The following is a 21,007-nucleotide window of genomic DNA, read 5'->3' on the forward strand; positions in this document are numbered from 1 at the left end:
TGATCCAGGACTGTGCTGTGGCGGAGTGGATGCTGAGGTGTCACACTCCACTCTGGAGGGTGATCCAGGACTGTGCTGTGGCGGAGTGGATGCTGAGGTGTCACACTCCACTCTGGAGGGTGATCCAGGACTGTGCTGTGGCGGAGTGGAAGCTGAGGTGTCACACTCCACTCTGGAGGGTGATCCAGGACTGTGCTGTGGCGGAGTGGATGCTGAGGTGTCACACTCCACTCTGGAGGGTGATCCAGGACTGTGCTGTGGCGGAGTGGATGCTGAACGCAGGGTACACAGGTTCCTCGAACACAGCCCTAAATGTGTGCAGGTGCTCCCAACAGCCCTTGGTGCTGTGAAAGATCAGTGTGCCCCCCTCATAGTCCAGCGCCACCTCCACCCTCAGCGTCTTCTCAGCCAGCGCCATGTTTGAGGAGGCATGGCACGCCGTCAGCTTCTTGTTCTTCCACTGCAGGCGCCTGGAGACTGGGTTGTGGCCCAGCCGGCTGTGGTCACCCCTCCTGGGCACGCTCTTGTAGCACAAGCCCACTGACCACATGCTCTGGTCGCCCACCTCCACCACCCAGATGTGCTCCCCACTTGTGAAGCTCTGGGAGCAGAGGACCTGAGGCGCGGTACTGAACCTCTCTGGGTTATCAGTGGAGGCCTGCTTGGTGCCAATGTACTTGACTGTCCGCTGGTCGTTGGAGAGCAGCAGCCTGGGGTGCGCTGTGGTGATGTTGAAGGTCAACTCCAGAGGGTTGAGCTGGACGTTGAGGGCCTGGAGGAGCTGGCCCATCTCTGCCCTGAAGTCCTTCTTCCTCAGGCTGGCTTGGAGCCGCTTGGTGTTGAGAGGCTCTTTGGAGAGCAGTCTGGCCACAGTGCCTGTCACCACCTCCGTGAGTTGGGATTCGATCAGCAGGAACTTGTGGATGAACAGACGCTTATCTGTCACTGTGAGGACCTCGGCAGTGCTCTGGTTGGCCTCCATCAGCTCCATCTGCTGTTCCTCTAGAAGCCCCAGGCCACTCTGCCAGATCTTCCTCTGATGGCCTCTCTCCTCCTCCAGCAGCAGGCTCATCCTGTCCCTGTACCTGCTCACCAGGCCAGCCATGCTGTCCATTAGGGCCACAGCAGTAGACATCAGCTTGTCCCCCACAGCATCAGAGGTGCCCTGGTACTCAGCAGCCCTCTGCAACAGGGTCTCGGTCAGCTGCAGCCTGTTGGCCACCTCCTTGCTCCGGCTCTCTAGGACCTCATCTCCTCCTCAGCCACCTCGATAGTAAGGACATCGTGATTCTGGTGGGTGCCCTTGATGAAGCAGGAGGCGCAGAGGAAGGTCATGTCGCTGACACAGAAGTACTCCAGCAGGCATCAATGAATAGCACAGCTCCTCAGGCCCAGCTTAGTCTGGGGCTCCACCAGGTCATGGCTACAGAAGGATTCCCTCTCAGAGTGGCGCTGCAGGTGCCTGGCACACAGGGACATCTCACACTTTAGGCAGGTCTTGATGGTCAACGTCTCTGTGTCCAGACAGTGGTCGCAGCGTACCTCCAGCGGCTCTCTCCCAAGGTTCTCCTCTAGCGCAATGGCCCTGTAGCCTTCTATGATGCCGCAGAGCTTGAAGTTCTTGTGCAGTGTCTCTGTACCACTGTACTCTTCTCTGCACTCAGGGCAGCGAGGCAGGCTCTTCTCTCCACTGCGGGCGTCTAGCGTTAATGCAGGCATGGCAGTAGTTATGGCCACAGGGCAGATAGGCCGGATTTGTGTAGAGCTGTAGGCAGATAGGGCAGCTGAGCTCATGTTCTAACAGCTTCTCTGGTTTAGACAGAGGCATGGTCCTTCCTTTTTCACTCTGATTCTCCACACTGGCCTCAGAGCATACTGAAGAGACCAATGGAATGAGAGCAAGACAAGGAAGTGAGCAATGATATTTACTGGCAACCAAAGTCGTAACGTGTGCTGAATAGCATTCTGAGAAGTGATACTGCCAAGACTCCTGCCATCCTTGACAGTGAGTCGACAGAACAAATAATAACGTCATTATTAAAATATGTTCTGAATCCACTAATCAAAAGTATTTAAACTAACAAAAAGAATCTCTTACCTGAGGAAAGAAATTAGGATCTGGTGAAGAGTTGTACACTAATGGTTGACTGGGTTATAGGAAACTGCAATGTAAGATGGGTGAACTCAGTATTGTACATACAACATGTCCCCCATCATACTGTGTTTACTGTAAACACTTCACTTTAAATTACAATTCCAGTGTCTCCCAATTTGTGTTTTGTTTAGTGTTTTTACAGAAGTGGTGGAAAATTACAAGTTTTAAGCCAGTTCAACAGCGGATAAGAAGAGGTCTCTATTTTTTGGGGTTAGTATATTTAGGACAGCTAAAAACAAGCAAACACAGAATTCATTGCAGGCTTAAAGTCCTACTTCAGTCTCCTTTTCAGCTTTAACAAAAGGCACATCTCTATCGCTCCTTTATTGTTCCTCAAGCAAGGGAGGGATGACATCAGAAGGCACCATCAGACCAACTCCTTGAATGGCCTACTCAGACCAACTCCATGAAAAACACTATTTTGCTCAAAAAAAATGTTTTACCCTTAAGTGTTTGTACATTATTGTATTTATACGTGGGATTTTGTTTTTCAACAGGATTTTTTATTTTTTTTAAATGCTTGAGTGTGTCTTTCAGGACAAAACAGGGGAAGTAAAAAAACTCAAAAAGTCCAGCAGGGGCTTGCCAGGTGGCCCTCCTGTGATCATACAGCATGACTAAAACGTATGGCCTAGATAACAAATAACAGACAGAGCAGAGTTGGGACATTGTCTTACATCAGATCGTGCACCGATTCTGCCTGCACTGATTGAGGGACGAGCGTTGCGTAGGAGTGACGCCACCTGTCGGAAGACAACGGGGTTGGGGTCAATTCTATTTAAATTCTAGTCAATTCAGAAAGTAAACCAAATTCCAAGAATTTTAATTGAATTGAACCCAACCCTATATCATGGAATATTGCAGATTAAAACATTCTCCTCAAAATGTTAACAAAATTCAACCTTTAAAGTGTTATGTAACGCTAAATAATGAACATACTGTGGTTTTCATGTAATTAATTGTGTCTTGGACGTTGCCATGTAACTTTTATTTATTCAGGGGAACCCATTGAGACCAAGGTCTCATTTACAATGTTGACCAGAGGACAACAATACAACAAATTCAAAATGATCAATAAAAATAAAAGTTAACTACAAATTACACAATCAACACTTACAACTTCAAACACCACAAGTACAATTATTTACATTCAATCCAAACAGTTGTGATTCTCATTAAATTAATTTAACATTAAAGTCTTAAACTGGCCAAGAGGCACCAGAGTGTCAAGATGTAGGGAGTTTGGTAGGCTATTCCAAAAATACGTACTAGTGGAATCTCGAAAGTTGTGAACCTTGAGACCTGTGAACGGGTTTGGTGTCTCATATTTTACAATGTTAACAGTGAAGTGAGGTAGGTTGGAATCTTGTGTAGTAGAGATTTGTAAACAACAAGGGGGTAATGAAGTGATCTACGGGACTTCAATGAGGACCAGACAACCTTTTGATACATGATGCAGTGATGCATATTAAACCTGTCGCCTGTGATAGAGCAAGGGGCGCTATGGTAGACGGCATCGAAATGTTTAATAGTAGTGGCTGCTGCATTCCGATAAATGGTGTCACCATAGTCAAGAACTTCCAGGAAATTTGACTGTACAATCTGCTTCCTGCTGTTTAGGGAGATGCATGATCTATTTCTATAAAAGAAGCCTACTTTAAATCTCAGCTTCTTAATAACTAGCTCATCCGTATGTCACGCCCTGACCTTAGAGAGCCTTTTTATGTCTCTATTTGGTTTGGTCAGGGTGTGATTTGGGTGGGCATTCTATGTTCTTTATTTCTAGGTGTTATGTTTCTATGTTTTGGCCAGGTATGGTTCTCAATCAGGGACAGCTGTCTATAGTTGTCTCTGATTGGGAATCATACTTAGGCAGCCTGTTTTGCCACCTTAGAGTGTGGGTAGTTGTCTTTGTTAGGGGCACTATTGCCCTTGTAAGCTTCACGGTCGTTTTTGTTATTTCTTGTTTTGTTGGCGACATTTTACTAAATAAAAGAAAATGTACGCTCACCACTCTGCACTTTGGTCCACTTATTTCGATGGCCGTGACAGAACTTCCCACCACAAATGGACCATGCAGCGTGATAAGGAGGACTGGACATGGGAGGACATCCTGGACGGCAAAGGATCCTGGACGTGGGAGGAGATCCTGGCTGGAAGGGATCGCCTCCCATGGGAACAGGTGGAAGCAGCTAGGAAGGCGGAGGCAGCTAGAAAGGGGGCCCAGCGTTACGAGGGGACACGGCTAGCACGAAAGCCCGAGAAGAGCACACGAGGAGATTGGCTGAGTCAGGTTGGAGACCTGAGCCAACTCCCCGTGCTCACCGGAGGGAGCGTCGTACTGGTCAGGCACCGTGTTATGCGGTGGAGCGAACGGTGTACTCCAATGCGCACTCATAGCCCGGTGCGCTATATTCCAGCTCCCCGCATCGGCTGGGCTAGAGTGGGCATCCAGCCAGGACGGATGGTGCCGGCTCAGCGCATCTGGCCTCCAGTGCGTCTCTTCAGTCCAGGATATCCTGCGCCGGCTCTGCGCACTGTGTCTCCGGTGCGTGACCACAGCCCAGTACGTCCTGTGCCAGCACCCCGCAGTTGCCGGGCTAGGGTGAGCATTCAGCCAGGACGGGTTGTGCCAGCTCTGCTCTCCAGACTTCCAGTGCGTCTCCACGGCCCAGTGATGATCCATGGCACGAAGCCTCCAGCGACGGCCTCCAGTCCAGAGCCTCCAACGACGGTCTCCAGTCCGGAGCCTCCAACGACGGCCTCCAGTCCGGAGCCTCCAGCGACGGCCTCCAGTCCGGGGCCTCCAGCGACGGCCTCCAATCCGGGGCCTCCAGCGACGGTCTCCGGTCCGGAGCCTCCAGCGACGGTCTCCAGTCCGGAGCCCGCAACGAGGGTCCCCGGTCCGGGGCCCGCAATGAGAGTCCCCAGTCCGGGGCCTGCGGAGAAGGTCCCCAGTCCGGGGTCGGCGACGAGGGTCCCCGCACCAGAGGCGCCACCAAAGTGGGGTGAGCCAGAAGTGGAGCGGGGTCTACGTCCCGCACCAGAGCCGCCACCGCGGATAGATGCCCACCCAGACCCTCCCCTATAGGTTCAGGTTTTGCGGCCAGAGTCCGCACCTTTGGGGGGGTACTGTCACGCCCTGACCTTAGAGAGCCTTAGAGAGCCACCGTATGCTTTTTAAACTCCACATTATTGTCAATCCAAAAGCCCAGATATGTATAGGTGGGAACCTGCTCAATGAAAGAACCATGCAATGCATAAATGTGAAAGCCATCTAAAATATTTCTATGAGAATTAGAAAACAGCATACATGTAGTTTTTCCTGCATTAAGTACCAACGTAAATCAACAAGGACTTTCTGCAAGGCAACAAAATCAGATTACAGCTCCAACATAGCCTGGTCAGACGTTGGGGAAATACCATACATAACAGTGTCATCTGCATACAGATGAATGTTACAGGTTTTTGCAGATAAACCAATATTATTTATATAAATAGTAAAGAGGACAGGTCCCAAAATCGACCCCTGAGGGACACCTTTAGTAATATCGAGGTAACTTGACTTGACACCATCAGAGAGCACACAGGTGGCCTATGTCAGGGAGAGTACCCCAAAAACATTCCAGGCCACTAGGCATCCACTACTAATTCACTATTATAGTGCCTTTGGCATCCTCTGCTGGAGAGTTGGACTGGGACTTGACTTTGCTGTGCTACAGTGCGTTTGGAGAGAATCATTTGGTGCTATTATGGCAGAGATTTGAGTTGTAATTCATAAATTGCCATTTAGTTATTAAGAGGCAGATTGGTTACTGTTAGAGGCAGAGCCTGACTAGCGAGTGTGTGTGCCATTTCCCTGTGCATATTAAAACTCCTTTGGCACCACAGGTAACTTTAAACTCCTGGTAATATGCTGGGCTTTGAAGTGGCACCACTTTTTTATTCATTTCATTGCACCCTTTTCTCCAAAATACTGTAGCAATTTTCAATCAGACAACGAGGGAGAGACAGACAGATAAGGCAAGAAGGGCCTTCTATGCCATTAAAAGGAACATAAAATTCGACATACCAATTAGGATCTGGCTAAAAATACTTGAATTAGTTATAGAACCCATTGCCCTTCATGGTTGTGAGGTCTGGGGTCCGCTCACCAACCAAGAATTCACAAAATGGGACAAACACCAAATTGAGACTCTGCATGCAGAATTCTGCAAAAATATCCCGTGTACAACGTAAACACCAAATAATGCATGCAGAGCAGAATTAGGCAGATACCCGCTAATTATCAAAATCCAGAAAAGAGCCGTTAAATTCTACAACCACCTAATAGGAAGTGATTCCCAAACCTTCCATAACAAAGCCGTCACCTACAGAGAGATGAACCTGGAGAAGAGTCCCCTAAGCAAGCTGGTCCTGGTGCTCTGTTCACAAACACAAACAGACCCCACAGAGCCCCAGGACAGCAACACAATTACAGTAGACCCAACCAAATCATGAGAAAACAAAAATATAATTACTTGACACAATGGAAAGAATTAACAAAAAAACAGAGCAAACTAGAATGCTATTTGGCCCTAAACAGAGAGTATACAGTGGCAGAATACCTGACCACTGTGACTGATCCAAATTTAAGGAAAGCTTTGACTATGTAGAGATTCAGTGTGCATAGTCTTGCTGTTGAGAAAGGCTATGCACACGGAATCTCTACATAGTCAAAGCTTAGGCAGACCTGACTCTCAAGAGAAGACAGGCTATGTGCACACTGCCCACAAAATGAGGTGGAAACTGAGCTGCACTTCCTAACCTCCTGCCAAATGTATGACCATATTAAAGACACATATTTCCCTCAGATTACACAGATCCACAAAGAATTTGAAAACAAACCCAATTTTGATAAACTCCCATATCTATTGGGAGAAATACCACAGTGTGCCATCACAGTAGCAGAGAGAGAGGGAGGTAGAGAGTGAGAGAGAATTATATTTTGTCAATCCTTAGAAAGAATCAGTAGGCCCGTATATTTTGGGGGATTATGAACTTAATCCATAAAAAAAGCATTCTAAGCCCCCATCTTGGAACAGTAATGAAACAGTCTTTTTCGGGGGGGGGGGGGGGGGGGGTTTCTAAGAGCCACCTTCAAAACAAATATCCCACCGCTTTTCAAGCAATGTAGATTTAAAGGACACTTTTTATGGATTTACTCTAAAACAGGTGTCTGGAACGGCCCTAAGATGTCTGAGATGCCTGAATATTCCTACTACCTGTATATACTGTTTACTATACATCTGAATATTCCTACTACCTGTATATACTGTTTACTATACATCTGAATATTCCTACTACCTGTATATACTGTTTACTATACATCTGAATATTCCTACTACCTGTATATACTGTTTACTATACATCTGAATATTCCTACTACCTGTATATACTGTTTACTATACATCTGAATATTCCTACTACCTGTATATACTGTTTACTATACATCTGAATATTCCTACTACCTGTATATACTGTTTACTATACATCTGAATATTCCTACTACCTGTATATACTGTTTACTATACATCTGAATATTCCTACTACCTGTATATACTGTTTACTATACATCTGAATATTCCTACTACCTGTATATACTGTTTACTATACATCTGAATATTCCTACTACCTGTATATACTGTTTACTATACATCTGAATATTCCTACTACCTGTATATACTGTTTACTATACATCTGAATATTCCTACTACCTGTATATACTGTTTACTATACATCTGAATATTCCTACTACCTGTATATACTGTTTACTATACATCTGAATATTCCTACTACCTGTATATACTGTTTACTATACATCTGAATATTCCTACTACCTGTATATACTGTTTACTATACATCTGAATATTCCTACTACCTGTATATACTGTTTACTATACATCTGAATATTCCTACTACCTGTATATACTGTTTACTATACATCTGAATATTCCTACTACCTGTATATACTGTTTACTATACATCTGAATATTCCTACTACCTGTATATACTGTTTACTATACATCTGAATATTCCTACTACCTGTATATACTGTTTACTATACATCTGAATATTCCTACTACCTGTATATACTGTTTACTATACATCTGAATATTCCTACTACCTGTATATACTGTTTACTATACATCTGAATATTCCTACTACCTGTATATACTGTTTACTATACATCTGAATATTCCTACTACCTGTATATACTGTTTACTATACATCTGAATATTCCTACTACCTGTATATACTGTTTACTATACATCTGAATATTCCTACTACCTGTATATACTGTTTACTATACATCTGAATATTCCTACTACCTGTATATACTGTTTACTATACATCTGAATATTCCTACTACCTGTATATACTGTTTACTATACATCTGAATATTCCTACTACCTGTATATACTGTTTACTATACATCTGAATATTCCTACTACCTGTATATACTGTTTACTATACATCTGAATATTCCTACTACCTGTATATACTGTTTACTATACATCTGAATATTCCTACTACCTGTATATACTGTTTACTATACATCTGAATATTCCTACTACCTGTATATACTGTTTACTATACATCTGAATATTCCTACTACCTGTATATACTGTTTACTATACATCTGAATATTCCTACTACCTGTATATACTGTTTACTATACATCTGAATATTCCTACTACCTGTATATACTGTTTACTATACATCTGAATATTCCTACTACCTGTATATACTGTTTACTATACATCTGAATATTCCTACTACCTGTATATACTGTTTACTATACATCTGAATATTCCTACTACCTGTATATACTGTTTACTATACATCTGAATATTCCTACTACCTGTATATACTGTTTACTATACATCTGAATATTCCTACTACCTGTATATACTGTTTACTATACATCTGAATATTCCTACTACCTGTATATACTGTTTACTATACATCTGAATATTCCTACTACCTGTATATACTGTTTACTATACATCTGAATATTCCTACTACCTGTATATACTGTTTACTATACATCTGAATATTCCTACTACCTGTATATACTGTTTACTATACATCTGAATATTCCTACTACCTGTATATACTGTTTACTATACATCTGAATATTCCTACTACCTGTATATACTGTTTACTATACATCTGAATATTCCTACTACCTGTATATACTGTTTACTATACATCTGAATATTCCTACTACCTGTATATACTGTTTACTATACATCTGAATATTCCTACTACCTGTATATACTGTTTACTATACATCTGAATATTCCTACTACCTGTATATACTGTTTACTATACATCTGAATATTCCTACTACCTGTATATACTGTTTACTATACATCTGAATATTCCTACTACCTGTATATACTGTTTACTATACATCTGAATATTCCTACTACCTGTATATACTGTTTACTATACATCTGAATATTCCTACTACCTGTATATACTGTTTACTATACATCTGAATATTCCTACTACCTGTATATACTGTTTACTATACATCTGAATATTCCTACTACCTGTATATACTGTTTACTATACATCTGAATATTCCTACTACCTGTATATACTGTTTACTATACATCTGAATATTCCTACTACCTGTATATACTGTTTACTATACATCTGAATATTCCTACTACCTGTATATACTGTTTACTATACATCTGAATATTCCTACTACCTGTATATACTGTTTACTATACATCTGAATATTCCTACTACCTGTATATACTGTTTACTATACATCTGAATATTCCTACTACCTGTATATACTGTTTACTATACATCTGAATATTCCTACTACCTGTATATACTGTTTACTATACATCTGAATATTCCTACTACCTGTATATACTGTTTACTATACATCTGAATATTCCTACTACCTGTATATACTGTTTACTATACATCTGAATATTCCTACTACCTGTATATACTGTTTACTATACATCTGAATATTCCTACTACCTGTATATACTGTTTACTATACATCTGAATATTCCTACTACCTGTATATACTGTTTACTATACATCTGAATATTCCTACTACCTGTATATACTGTTTACTATACATCTGAATATTCCTACTACCTGTATATACTGTTTACTATACATCTGAATATTCCTACTACCTGTATATACTGTTTACTATACATCTGAATATTCCTACTACCTGTATATACTGTTTACTATACATCTGAATATTCCTACTACCTGTATATACTGTTTACTATACATCTGAATATTCCTACTACCTGTATATACTGTTTACTATACATCTGAATATTCCTACTACCTGTATATACTGTTTACTATACATCTGAATATTCCTACTACCTGTATATACTGTTTACTATACATCTGAATATTCCTACTACCTGTATATACTGTTTACTATACATCTGAATATTCCTACTACCTGTATATACTGTTTACTATACATCTGAATATTCCTACTACCTGTATATACTGTTTACTATACATCTGAATATTCCTACTACCTGTATATACTGTTTACTATACATCTGAATATTCCTACTACCTGTATATACTGTTTACTATACATCTGAATATTCCTACTACCTGTATATACTGTTTACTATACATCTGAATATTCCTACTACCTGTATATACTGTTTACTATACATCTGAATATTCCTACTACCTGTATATACTGTTTACTATACATCTGAATATTCCTACTACCTGTATATACTGTTTACTATACAGCAGTTTCATTTACACACTGGTACATTTGATGGCTTACTGTATTTCTATCAAACAACACTGCTCTACGTTTACTAAGGTATTCAGTGAAAGTTGCAACCAATAACTGTCTGTCACTGTAGACTGACATTTTGAAACTTTTAAATATGTTAAGGAGACAATGAGATTTCAGTAATATTCTTTATTGCAACCGTCTCTTATCCAGGCCAAGCCCATCCTGCTCTAACCATAACATTAGTTGATACCCCTCTGACCCTGAACTGTGTCCAAATCTATATCACCTCTGCCCCTGCTGCACCCTCAGCATATCCAAACATTAGACATGCAGTCCCTTTCCCCCTCAAACCCTGCCCACAGGAAGTGTCTCTTCGCTGGAGGAAATGGAGGCCAGATGTGGGGGTGTCCCACAGCTTTGGGCAGTGGGGTGAAGGGTGGCTGTGTGACAGGAGGGAGGGGAAAGTATCCCTGTTGGAATTTGTGCAATTCATCACTTTGTTAGCTTCCATTCTTTGGGATTGGTTTGAGTGTTATTTCAAAGTATCTGGCATGTGGGAAAATAATACGAATTTAACATGCAATGGAGTTTTTCTTCAAGGCTGCCAATGTTTCACACACAAAATATTGTAAGAATAATTGAAAAACCCCTGTGTAGAGTCATAACTCACTCACCACCGTATAATAGATCTATTAAATAGCAATTCTGAGTCCAAAATAACCTGTCGGGAAATTAGATATTAAAGCAGTGTGTTTGCAGTCATCATTAAAGCTTTGGGTTACACCATTGGAGATCTCTGCTTTACTACTGCTCATTTCTCTTGTTGAATTAGAATAGATGTGGACTGAGGTCATAGCTAAAGTATAGAACATTCCGGTGGATGTCAGCCATGCTATAACAGACATGTTCCCTCACACACAGCAGTTTCACTGTGTCTTATTATGACACGTTAGCTGTGAACTGCTTCATTACAAGTAGATTCACCAGAACTGGAGGGTTCAGAAATATTTCCAGTCAAGTTGTCTTTTTCCAGCATTTTTGATTTCGATGGTCAGTCTTTTCATTGTTTGGTGTGTTACCACTGCAGAAAAAAAGAGAGATTTAGTAAAAAAGAGAAAATAGTGGCCGAAACATTATGTCACATCCCTGACGAGGAAATGAAATGTGCAACATCAATCAGGCAGAGTAGAGGAGATCAAAGAGCGCCCCACACCCTCCATCTGGTTCTGTTTGGGGAGACTTTTTTCTCCCTGCCTCTCTCCTTCGTTCATTCCCTTTTTCTACTCTGAGACTGGGTTCTTCTTGTTTTTTCTGTCAGGCATTCCTCCATGTTACAGAGACAATGACATAGTGGCACGCAAGGTAGAACCAGTCAGAAGACAATACCTGTCTCAGTTCTTATACACCCCTCCGTTTTATATCTGAACTGGAGATGATTTACTGGGTCTTTGATTGAGTAAAGGTCTCAGGTATACCCATATGCTGTCATCACATCTCTATATCCAAATGTGGAGTAATGTTTGTGTTACAGGGATGTTTGTGTGTATATGCGTGTGTGTCTATTCATGTGGTGCATGTGTGTCTGTGTGTATAAGGGCATGTAGGTGTGTATGTCTGTGCATATGCGTGAGGGTGTGTATATAACCTCCACATGTGATAACATTCTGCCGTCTCTCTCAGTGGAAATATTTAGGCTAAGTCCTCGTTTGAGCGTGCAGTTCAAACAGGAGAAGGCAGAGATTTCTTACCTTTTCCAGACGTCGGCTATCTCCAGGGGGCTTTCCATACAACACAGGGTATTGTGAGTACGCTTGGCCCCTCTTTGGAAATGTGCTGTGTATATGTGTGTTTATATCAACCCTGATATCCATTTTCCATTATTCCGTTAGCTCTGAGATATTTATTTTTACGGTGAGGGTGTTCAATGGAATTGTAATGTATAAATAGTTTGATCAGTCACAGGCGTCTCGATGACTCTGAGGAGGACACACTAACAATGCACCCCATTGTACCAATTAAAGCTAGAGTCTTTCATTGAAACAATAACAAAGTGGTCACCCCACCTCTGTTTTGGTAAAAAGCTAAGGGATGGGCCTGGAGAAATGTATCCACTCTCAAATTCATAGACGAGGTCAGCACAGGTGCATCAAAGCTGGGACAGAGAGACTGAAAAACAGCTTCTTTCTCAAGGCCATCAGACTGTTAAATAGCAATCTCTAGCCGGCCTACACCCAGTACCCTACCCTGAACTTAGTCACGAGCCGGCTACCACATGGTTACTCATCTCTGCACCTTGTCGGCTGCTGCCATACTGTATGTACATAGACATGGAACACTGGTCACTTTAATAATGGAACACTGGTCACTTTAATAATGGAACACTGGTCACTTTAATAATGGAACACTGGTCACTTTAATAATGGAACACTGGTCACTTTAATAATGGAACACTGGTCACTTTAATAATGTTTACATACTGTTTTACCCATTTCATACGTATATACTGTATTCTACTCAAGTCTATCCTATTCAACCATTGCTGTACATATACTATTTTATCCACGTATTCTTCAAATATACTATATATTCTATCCACATACTGTCCATAATGTCTACACATTCCATCACATATATACACTACCGTTCAAAAAATGTTGGGGTCACTTAGAAATGTTTTTGTTTGTAAAAGAAAAGCTAATTTTTGGTCCTTTAAAAAAACATACAATTTATCATAAATACAGTGTAGACATTGTTAATGTTGTAAATGACTATTGTAGCTGGAAATGGCAGATTTTTTATGGAATATCTACATACAGTGGGGAGAACAAGTATTTGATACACTGCCGATTTTGCAGGTTTTCCTACTTACAAAGCATTTAGAGGTCTGTACTTTTTATCATAGGTACACTTCAACTGTGAGAGACGGAATCTAAAACAAAAATCCAGAAAATCACATTGTATTATTTTTAAGTAATTAATTTGTATTTTATTGCATGACATAAGTATTTGATACATCAGAAAAGCAGAACTTAATATTTGGTACAGAAACCTTTGTTTGCAATTACAGAGATCAGACGTTTCCTGTAGTTCTTGACCAGGTTTGCACACACTGCAGCAGGGATTTTGGCCCACTCCTCCATACAGACCTTCTCCAGATCCTTCAGGTTTCGGGGCTGTCGCTGGGCAATACGGACTTTCAGCTCCCTCCAAAGATTTTCTGTTAGCACAGCTGAAAACTGTTGTTCTGATTAAAGAAGCAATAAAACTGGTCTTCTTTAGACTGGTTGAGTATCTGGAGCATCAGCATTTGTGGGTTCGATTACAGTCTCAAAATGGCCAGAAACAAAGAAATTACTTCTGAAACTCATCAGTCTATTCTTGTTCTGAGAAATGAAGGCTATTCCATACGAGAAATTGCCAAGAAACTGAAGATCTCGTACAGCGCTGTGTACTACTCCCTTCACAGAACAGCACAAACTGGCTCTAACCAGAATAGAAAGAGGAGTGGGAGGCCCTGGTGCACAACTGAGCAAGAGGACAAGTACATTAGAGTGTCTAGCCTGAGAAACAGATGCCTCACAAGTCCTCAACTGGCAGCTTCATTAAATAGTACCCGCAAAACACCAGTCTCAACGTCAACAGTGAAGAGGCGACTCCGGGATGCTGTCCTTCTAGGCAGAGTTCCTCTGTCCAGTGTCTTGTGTTCTTTTGCCCATCTTAATCTTTTATTTTTATTGGCCAGTCTGAGATATGGCTTTTTCTTTGTGTAACAGTATAACTTTAAACCGTCCCCTCGCCCCAACACGGGCGCGAACCAGGGACTCTCTGCACACATCAACAACGGTCGCCCACGAAGCATCGTTACCCATCGCTCCACAAAGGCCACGGCCCTTGCAGAGCAAGGTGCAACACTACTTCTAGGTTTCAGAGCAAGTGACGTAACTGATTGAAACGCTACTAGCGCGTACCCGCTAACTAGCTAGCCATTTCACATCCGTTACACTCACCCCCCTTTCAACCTCCTCCTTTTCCGCAGCAACCAGTGATCCGGGTCACGGCACCAATGTAACAGTATAACTTTAAACCGTCCCCTCGCCCCAACACGGGCGCGAACCAGGGACTTTCTGCACACATCAACAACGGTCGCCCACAAAGCATCGTTACCCATCGCTCCACAAAGTCCACGGCCCTTGCAGAGCAAGGTGCAACACTACTTCTAGGTTTCAGAGCAAGTGACGTAACTGATTGAAACGCTACTAGCGCGTACCCGCTAACTAGCTAGCCATTTCACATCCGCTACATTTGCAACTCTGCCTAGAAAAGGGTTTTCTAATGATCAATTAGCCTTTTAAAATGATAAACTTGGATTAGTTTTTAACACAACATGGCATTGGAACAGTGATGGTTGCTGACAATGAGCCTCTGTACACCTATGTAGATATTCCATAAAAAATCTGCCATTTCCAGCTACAATAGTCATTTACAACATTAACAATGTCTACACTGTATTTCTGATCAATTTTATGTTTTTTTAAAGGACCAAAAATTAGCTTTTCTTTTACAAACAAAAACATTTCTAAGAGACCCCAAACGTTTGAACGGTAGTGTATATATACTGTATATATAGGATTGACCATCCAGGATATCAAAATGAAAACCATGTTTTGAAGCTATACAGTGTTTCTTTACATTTGCATTGTTTACAAACATTGGAGTAAAACAATCTTATATTTGGGGTACTGGTGTGGTACAACAGTTGACGTTTATAAGTTATATTTTTCAAGAATCAATGGGTATATATCATTATTGATGTCCAAAAATAAAAGATTCTAGCTTTAAAGGTAATGTTGCTTGTTATACTAGGCCTATACGCTGACCAGTGTTGGGTATTCATTCAGGTCAGTTTCCTGATTATACCAAGATAATTATTTTAAATCAACAGATCACCGATTCCACCGTCTTTACTGCCCATCTGGACCGAACAGTGGAAGTCTGGCATCTGTTTTACCGAGAAAGTTTGGCACGAACTTAATCTTGGTAGGTAAAACACATGTAGGTGAATTTTGTTTGTGTACTATAAGTATGTTGACATGAAGTCTCTTTCCGCAGGTCCACATTTCTTCAGAGAATAACCCACACCACATACTAAATGCACTCAAGTGATTCCACGTATAAACATTGTACCCTAGTGCAACACAACCCAATGTCCCTGATGCATTCAGTGCACTTTTACATTGGAGGGCATTCATGGAACTGTTTTGGACTGAGGCACATTCGAATCCAATCTCAAAAGTCAAGCAATAGATTTTGTTCTTGTGTTGTGGATGCCCGCAATGTTTGAGAACTGAGTGACGGTGGTGGAACTGAAGGGTATGTTCGTGTTCTGGCACAGAGGATGAAACAAATGTTCCCAGAGGCACCCCTTAGAATCAGAACCTCTCATTCTTTCCTTTACTTGAGCTAATTTTGCCATTAGACTTCACTGCTACTCTGGTATGCCAGTTTCCCCTTTAGCCTACTGCTCAGAAGACTGCGCCAGGTCTCCAGTAAAACAAAGCGAATCTGAACACACTGTCTCTGAGGCTTTTTTCTGACTTACAAAACAATGGAACTGTGAAGCTGAATGCAATGAAACTGTACAGACGATTCAGTTCGATGAAAGGTTAAGATAATGACAGCCTAGTTCTATAGTATCTATCTCTCTAGTACTACTAAAGAGTGTTTTTTCTCTTCCTCATGCAAAGCCTCTAATTATTCTAAGAAACCTGGGCACACTAACGAGGTCTGTCCTGAGGAGTTATAGTACATCATGTGAGGAGAATATTGTCTAGTTCCTACTTTCAAAATCCAAAGGAATTGATGATGGTGTTGAGTTGTGGAGACTTTAAGAAGGGAAAAGGAGGTATGGGGGAGGGGAGCTACTTGTTTTGGAAGAAATCTGGAACCTATAAACTTGGACAACTTATACGAAAAAGAACGGCAGAATATCCTCATCTGATTGGTCAACCCACGTGCCTTTGTCTCCGCCTCATTCCTTTACCCTTACCAATCACAAAACGCATTTTCTTCCTGTTATGCTTGGCCTGGCTGTGCCTTAGAACCCAGCTGGACCAATCTGTGGAACAGATGGGTGGGAACTTACAAGTTCCATCCTCTTTCTTCTTTAAAAAGCCAGATGCAGGTTGGCTGCTGTCTTACATTGAGCTAGGATACTGGACGCAACTGCCGTTCTGAATGTAGCGAGCAGATTGTATTGTTAAATTGTTGTCATGTCTAGATGTAGGCAACATATGGATTTCCAATACTGAGAATTGATTATTTTTCCATTTGCTTTCTATTGCTAGCAGATCTGGCAGATCACTTCTGGTATTTCTTTATACAGGCTTGCCATAGAACAGAGAAACTAAAGGAGGCATAGCCCATTAGAGGCCCTGAATGAGAGAACAGAGGAGTGGGATAGAAACAGTGTAGGTGTAGAAACAGGGTTAGGTAGATAGACTGCCATGAGAGAGGATCCGTCAAGCTGTGGTGAATACCCAGAGGGAGGGGTGGTGTCCAGCGAGGAGGAGCCAGACTGCGCTCCAAACAAATGCCCTGTGGTGGTGGTAACACCAGGGGCTGGCGGGCGCAAAAGGGTCACCAGGAAAGACAACATTTCATCGCCAACAGAGGACAACAAGTCAACAACAGGAGTGCCCCCCAGTCTGATCCCATCAGGACCCAAGAGGCCTAAGAAGAGTCCCCAGCCCTCCCTGTCTCCTCTCCCCATCCCAGGCCAGCCCCTGGAGGACCCTCAGCACCAGCGGGTGGTCGCCAATGTACGGGAGCGCCAACGGACGCAGTCCCTGAACGACGCCTTTGCCTCGCTTCGTAAGATAATCCCCACGCTGCCGTCAGACAAGCTGAGCAAGATCCAGATCCTGAAACTGGCCTCGCGCTACATTGACTTCCTCTACCAAGTCCTGCAGAGTGATGAGATGGACGCCAAGCTGGCCAGCTGTAACTACCTAGCCCACGAGAGACTCAGCTATGCATTCTCAGTGTGGAGGATGGAGGGGGCCTGGTCCATGTCCGCTACCCACTAGCCCTCCCATTTACCTCTCTAACACCCTCTCGCCCTCCCCTCCTGCCCCCACGCCCTCCCACAGCTGCGCCCTCCGGACCAAATCTCCCATGACCTCTGACCCCTGCTCTCTGACCCTCATCCTCACATCATCTAACTCCTCCACCACTCTACACCAGGTATGCACGATACAAACCATTCATACTCAATAGTATCTTTCCAAAACAAAATGTCACTGTTTTATATTGCATGCAAAGAAGTAGTAATTCAACAGATCTGCTGAAGGTGATCAGAGATTAACCTGGTGTTTTAATATAGTATCAAATGCAATGCTGGACATTTGCCAGAATGAAACGTAATAACTTTGCCAAGTAAGTAAATCACAAGGGAGGAACATAGAACAGCACACCTTAGGTTACCACAAATCTCTTTTTAAATTCAAGGTATACTGTAACTATTCTACAAGATCAGTTTGTACTGAAAATTGATATACGATGGTAGCTAAATGTATGCCATGATTATCATCATGATTATGGACCTAATAGGAGGCCATAGAGCTGTTATTTCATACATTTTGTAAGAAATAACAAATTGAACGCTAACAAATCACACCATACATAATCTTACTTGTATTCTAGTTTCTATACATATACAAATTGTATTTGGACAAGAAATCATAAAAATAATCATGTGCAACTTCATAATAGACTTGGTGTTTTTTTATATATATATTTGTATATTTATGTGAAAGGCATATAATAATAAATTCCTTCAGAGAGTGGGAGAGAGACAGAAAGAGAGTTTTACCCAGCCAGCCATAACTCATTGTACCTCATAGTCTCATCATTTTAGATAATATTAATCGGCCTTTGAAGCCAAATGATTGTGGAAAAAGTAACATTACAAGTTTCACTTTCCTACACCCAAACCAAGTCCCTTTTTTTTTTTTTTTTTTTGGTACTAAAACTTTCCTTTGAATTCTTTCCTTTCGTTTTGGCTTAAACTTGCTCCACTGGACAAAAATGAGATAGATCTTGACGAGGCTCAACAAAAATAACCTGGTTTTGAGAAACCATGCAGCAGTTAGCCATCAAAGGAGAAGTGATGGCTGTCTACTGCACTCCCACAAACCACTGAGTTAGATGAAAGAGGTGCCATTGATTCTTCCAGCTCCACATCTCCATGGTAAAGATGGCTATCAGACGCCTCATCAGTGGCTGTGCCTCCCTTCACCAGTGGCCACACATTTGCCATTTGAAACCACTGCTTTACCCACTTCACAAGAGGTACCATTACCACGCTTCTGAGGGATGTCTTTTTCATACTACAGTCAGCACAGTGTGTTCATACAACCTAGCCCACGTTGACATGTTACTCGCTGTGACATTCTCAAACACTGTCCTCTAGAAATTGTGTTTGAGGCAAATGAAAGCTAAATGTCCTTTGACCCTTTCTTAAATACCAGGTGAAATGAATATAGGTGGAACAGGCGGTTAGATATGAGAGATGCATTCTCAGTGTTTGTGTTTGCTGGGATGGCCGTTGTTGTTGTGTCTGCAAGCTGACTCTGAAGGAAGACATGATTTGCTCCTTTGTCATTAGGGTCCTGTAGTATTCTCCAACTAATGTCTTCTTAACCTTTCTCATGTGAATGTTCTCCCTGCTATTCTATGGGGTTGCTTTGGGATGTGTGTGTGTGTGTGTGTCAGCCACATGAATACAGATTTGTATTCTGCCAGGGAGGCGTCAATGTTTATCCCTGTCTTTCAAGGAGATCAAATATACATTGGTGTTTTAGCCTGCTTTGTTCTTGTCGCTGAACTTATTGCCACACTCTGGCTTTCGATTGGACGTTTATACTTATATTTATTGAGTTTACTTTTGCCTTTATATGCATGTTTATTGATATTATCCAGTTGCATTTAATCAAAATACCACATTTTACAAGGACATGGTCAACAAAACACACAGCCATGACCTCCAGGGAAAATGGACAAACATTTTGATACTGAAGGGAGTTTATGCCCATTACCAGTTTAACTGTTAGAGAGTACAGAGATTTCATTAGGCATCATGAACTAAGAATGTGTTTTCTTTAAAGCAAAAGGAAATAGCATATTTAGCATTATGTTGTAGCACTTACAGAATGTTTCTATCTTGTGTGTCTCCCCAGCATCCGACCAAGGCGATTGAGAAGCCTTCGCGTTAGTCTGCAATCCCTTTGATTACTGGTTTGTACTTACACCTCTGGACCATCTAAATCACAGATCTCAGCCCTGCCCTCACTCTGGAGAGGTACTGTAGAGACTCGGCTTCCTCGAGCGCACACAGAAACGACAGGGCAACAATTTTGAGCTGCTAGCAGGCCTGGAAGACGGACAACTATAGCATTTTATGACCTGGAAATTGCAACTTTGACTTAGAAACAGTTTTGTACACAAATGTAAGTCATGTGAATGTTCCTATTCTAGTGTAAATACATGTAGTCACAACCAATAGAACATTATTGATTAAAAGGGAATCAGTTGCTGTAAAGAATGTATTTGTATTACAATTGTAGATATGTGGATAAAATATGCCTTGTGATTTTCTTGTCCATATAATAAAATGTGTATTTGAGCATCTTTCTCAGTCTCATCTTATAACCAGTCTCACCTTAAACCCTGTACTGCGACTACACCATCATGGTCCACCATCAGCATTCAACATGACACAATAGCATTTCTAAACACCAAATACATATGAAATACATTGATTATTATCCTTCTTTGTGTTTGTGTGTGAAATAACCTGGGTTACCAGGGATCTATCTACGAGTTACCCTGTCAGCCTTAATTAGTGCTCTAGAACATACGCCTCGTTAAGAAGTCTGCTCTGGCAGACTAAGGTATAATTGCACATAAAGCTGTTGTTCTTTTGGGGGAAATTAAGGCCTCTAAAATATTTATTGGTTGGAAAGAAATCTTATGATATACCCAACCAC

General features: G+C 41.9%; 1 protein-coding gene and 1 pseudogene across 2 annotated transcripts; one reads left to right on the forward strand and one right to left on the reverse strand.

Moving 5' to 3' along the window:
* Nucleotides 1-90: 90 nt before the first annotated feature.
* On the reverse strand, nucleotides 91-1,975 carry LOC139557413 (E3 ubiquitin/ISG15 ligase TRIM25-like; annotated as a pseudogene).
* Nucleotides 1,976-17,044: 15,069 nt separating this feature from the next.
* On the forward strand, nucleotides 17,045-20,643 carry LOC139557416 (twist-related protein 2-like). 2 transcript variants are annotated; one of them, XM_071372192.1, is made up of 3 exons: nucleotides 17,045-18,203; nucleotides 19,056-19,310; nucleotides 20,198-20,643. In XM_071372192.1, exon 1 carries the CDS (start codon nucleotides 17,465-17,467, stop codon nucleotides 18,044-18,046), a length of 582 nt encoding a protein of 193 aa, XP_071228293.1. In that variant the 5' UTR covers nucleotides 17,045-17,464; the 3' UTR covers nucleotides 18,047-18,203; nucleotides 19,056-19,310; nucleotides 20,198-20,643. The 2 variants fall into 2 exon arrangements, with proteins under 2 accessions (XP_071228293.1, XP_071228292.1); XM_071372191.1 differs by lacking the exon at nucleotides 19,056-19,310.
* Nucleotides 20,644-21,007: the final 364 nt, after the last annotated feature.

The sequence above is a fragment of the Salvelinus alpinus genome, chromosome 28 (genome assembly GCF_045679555.1).
Source record: "Salvelinus alpinus chromosome 28, SLU_Salpinus.1, whole genome shotgun sequence".
Taxonomy (NCBI): domain Eukaryota; kingdom Metazoa; phylum Chordata; class Actinopteri; order Salmoniformes; family Salmonidae; genus Salvelinus; species Salvelinus alpinus.

What these genes read in the sequence shown, in the direction of transcription:
- LOC139557416 (XM_071372192.1), top strand. Translation starts at nt 17,465, where the DNA reads ATGAGAGAGGATCCGTCAAGCTGTGGTGAATACCCAGAGGGAGGGGTG.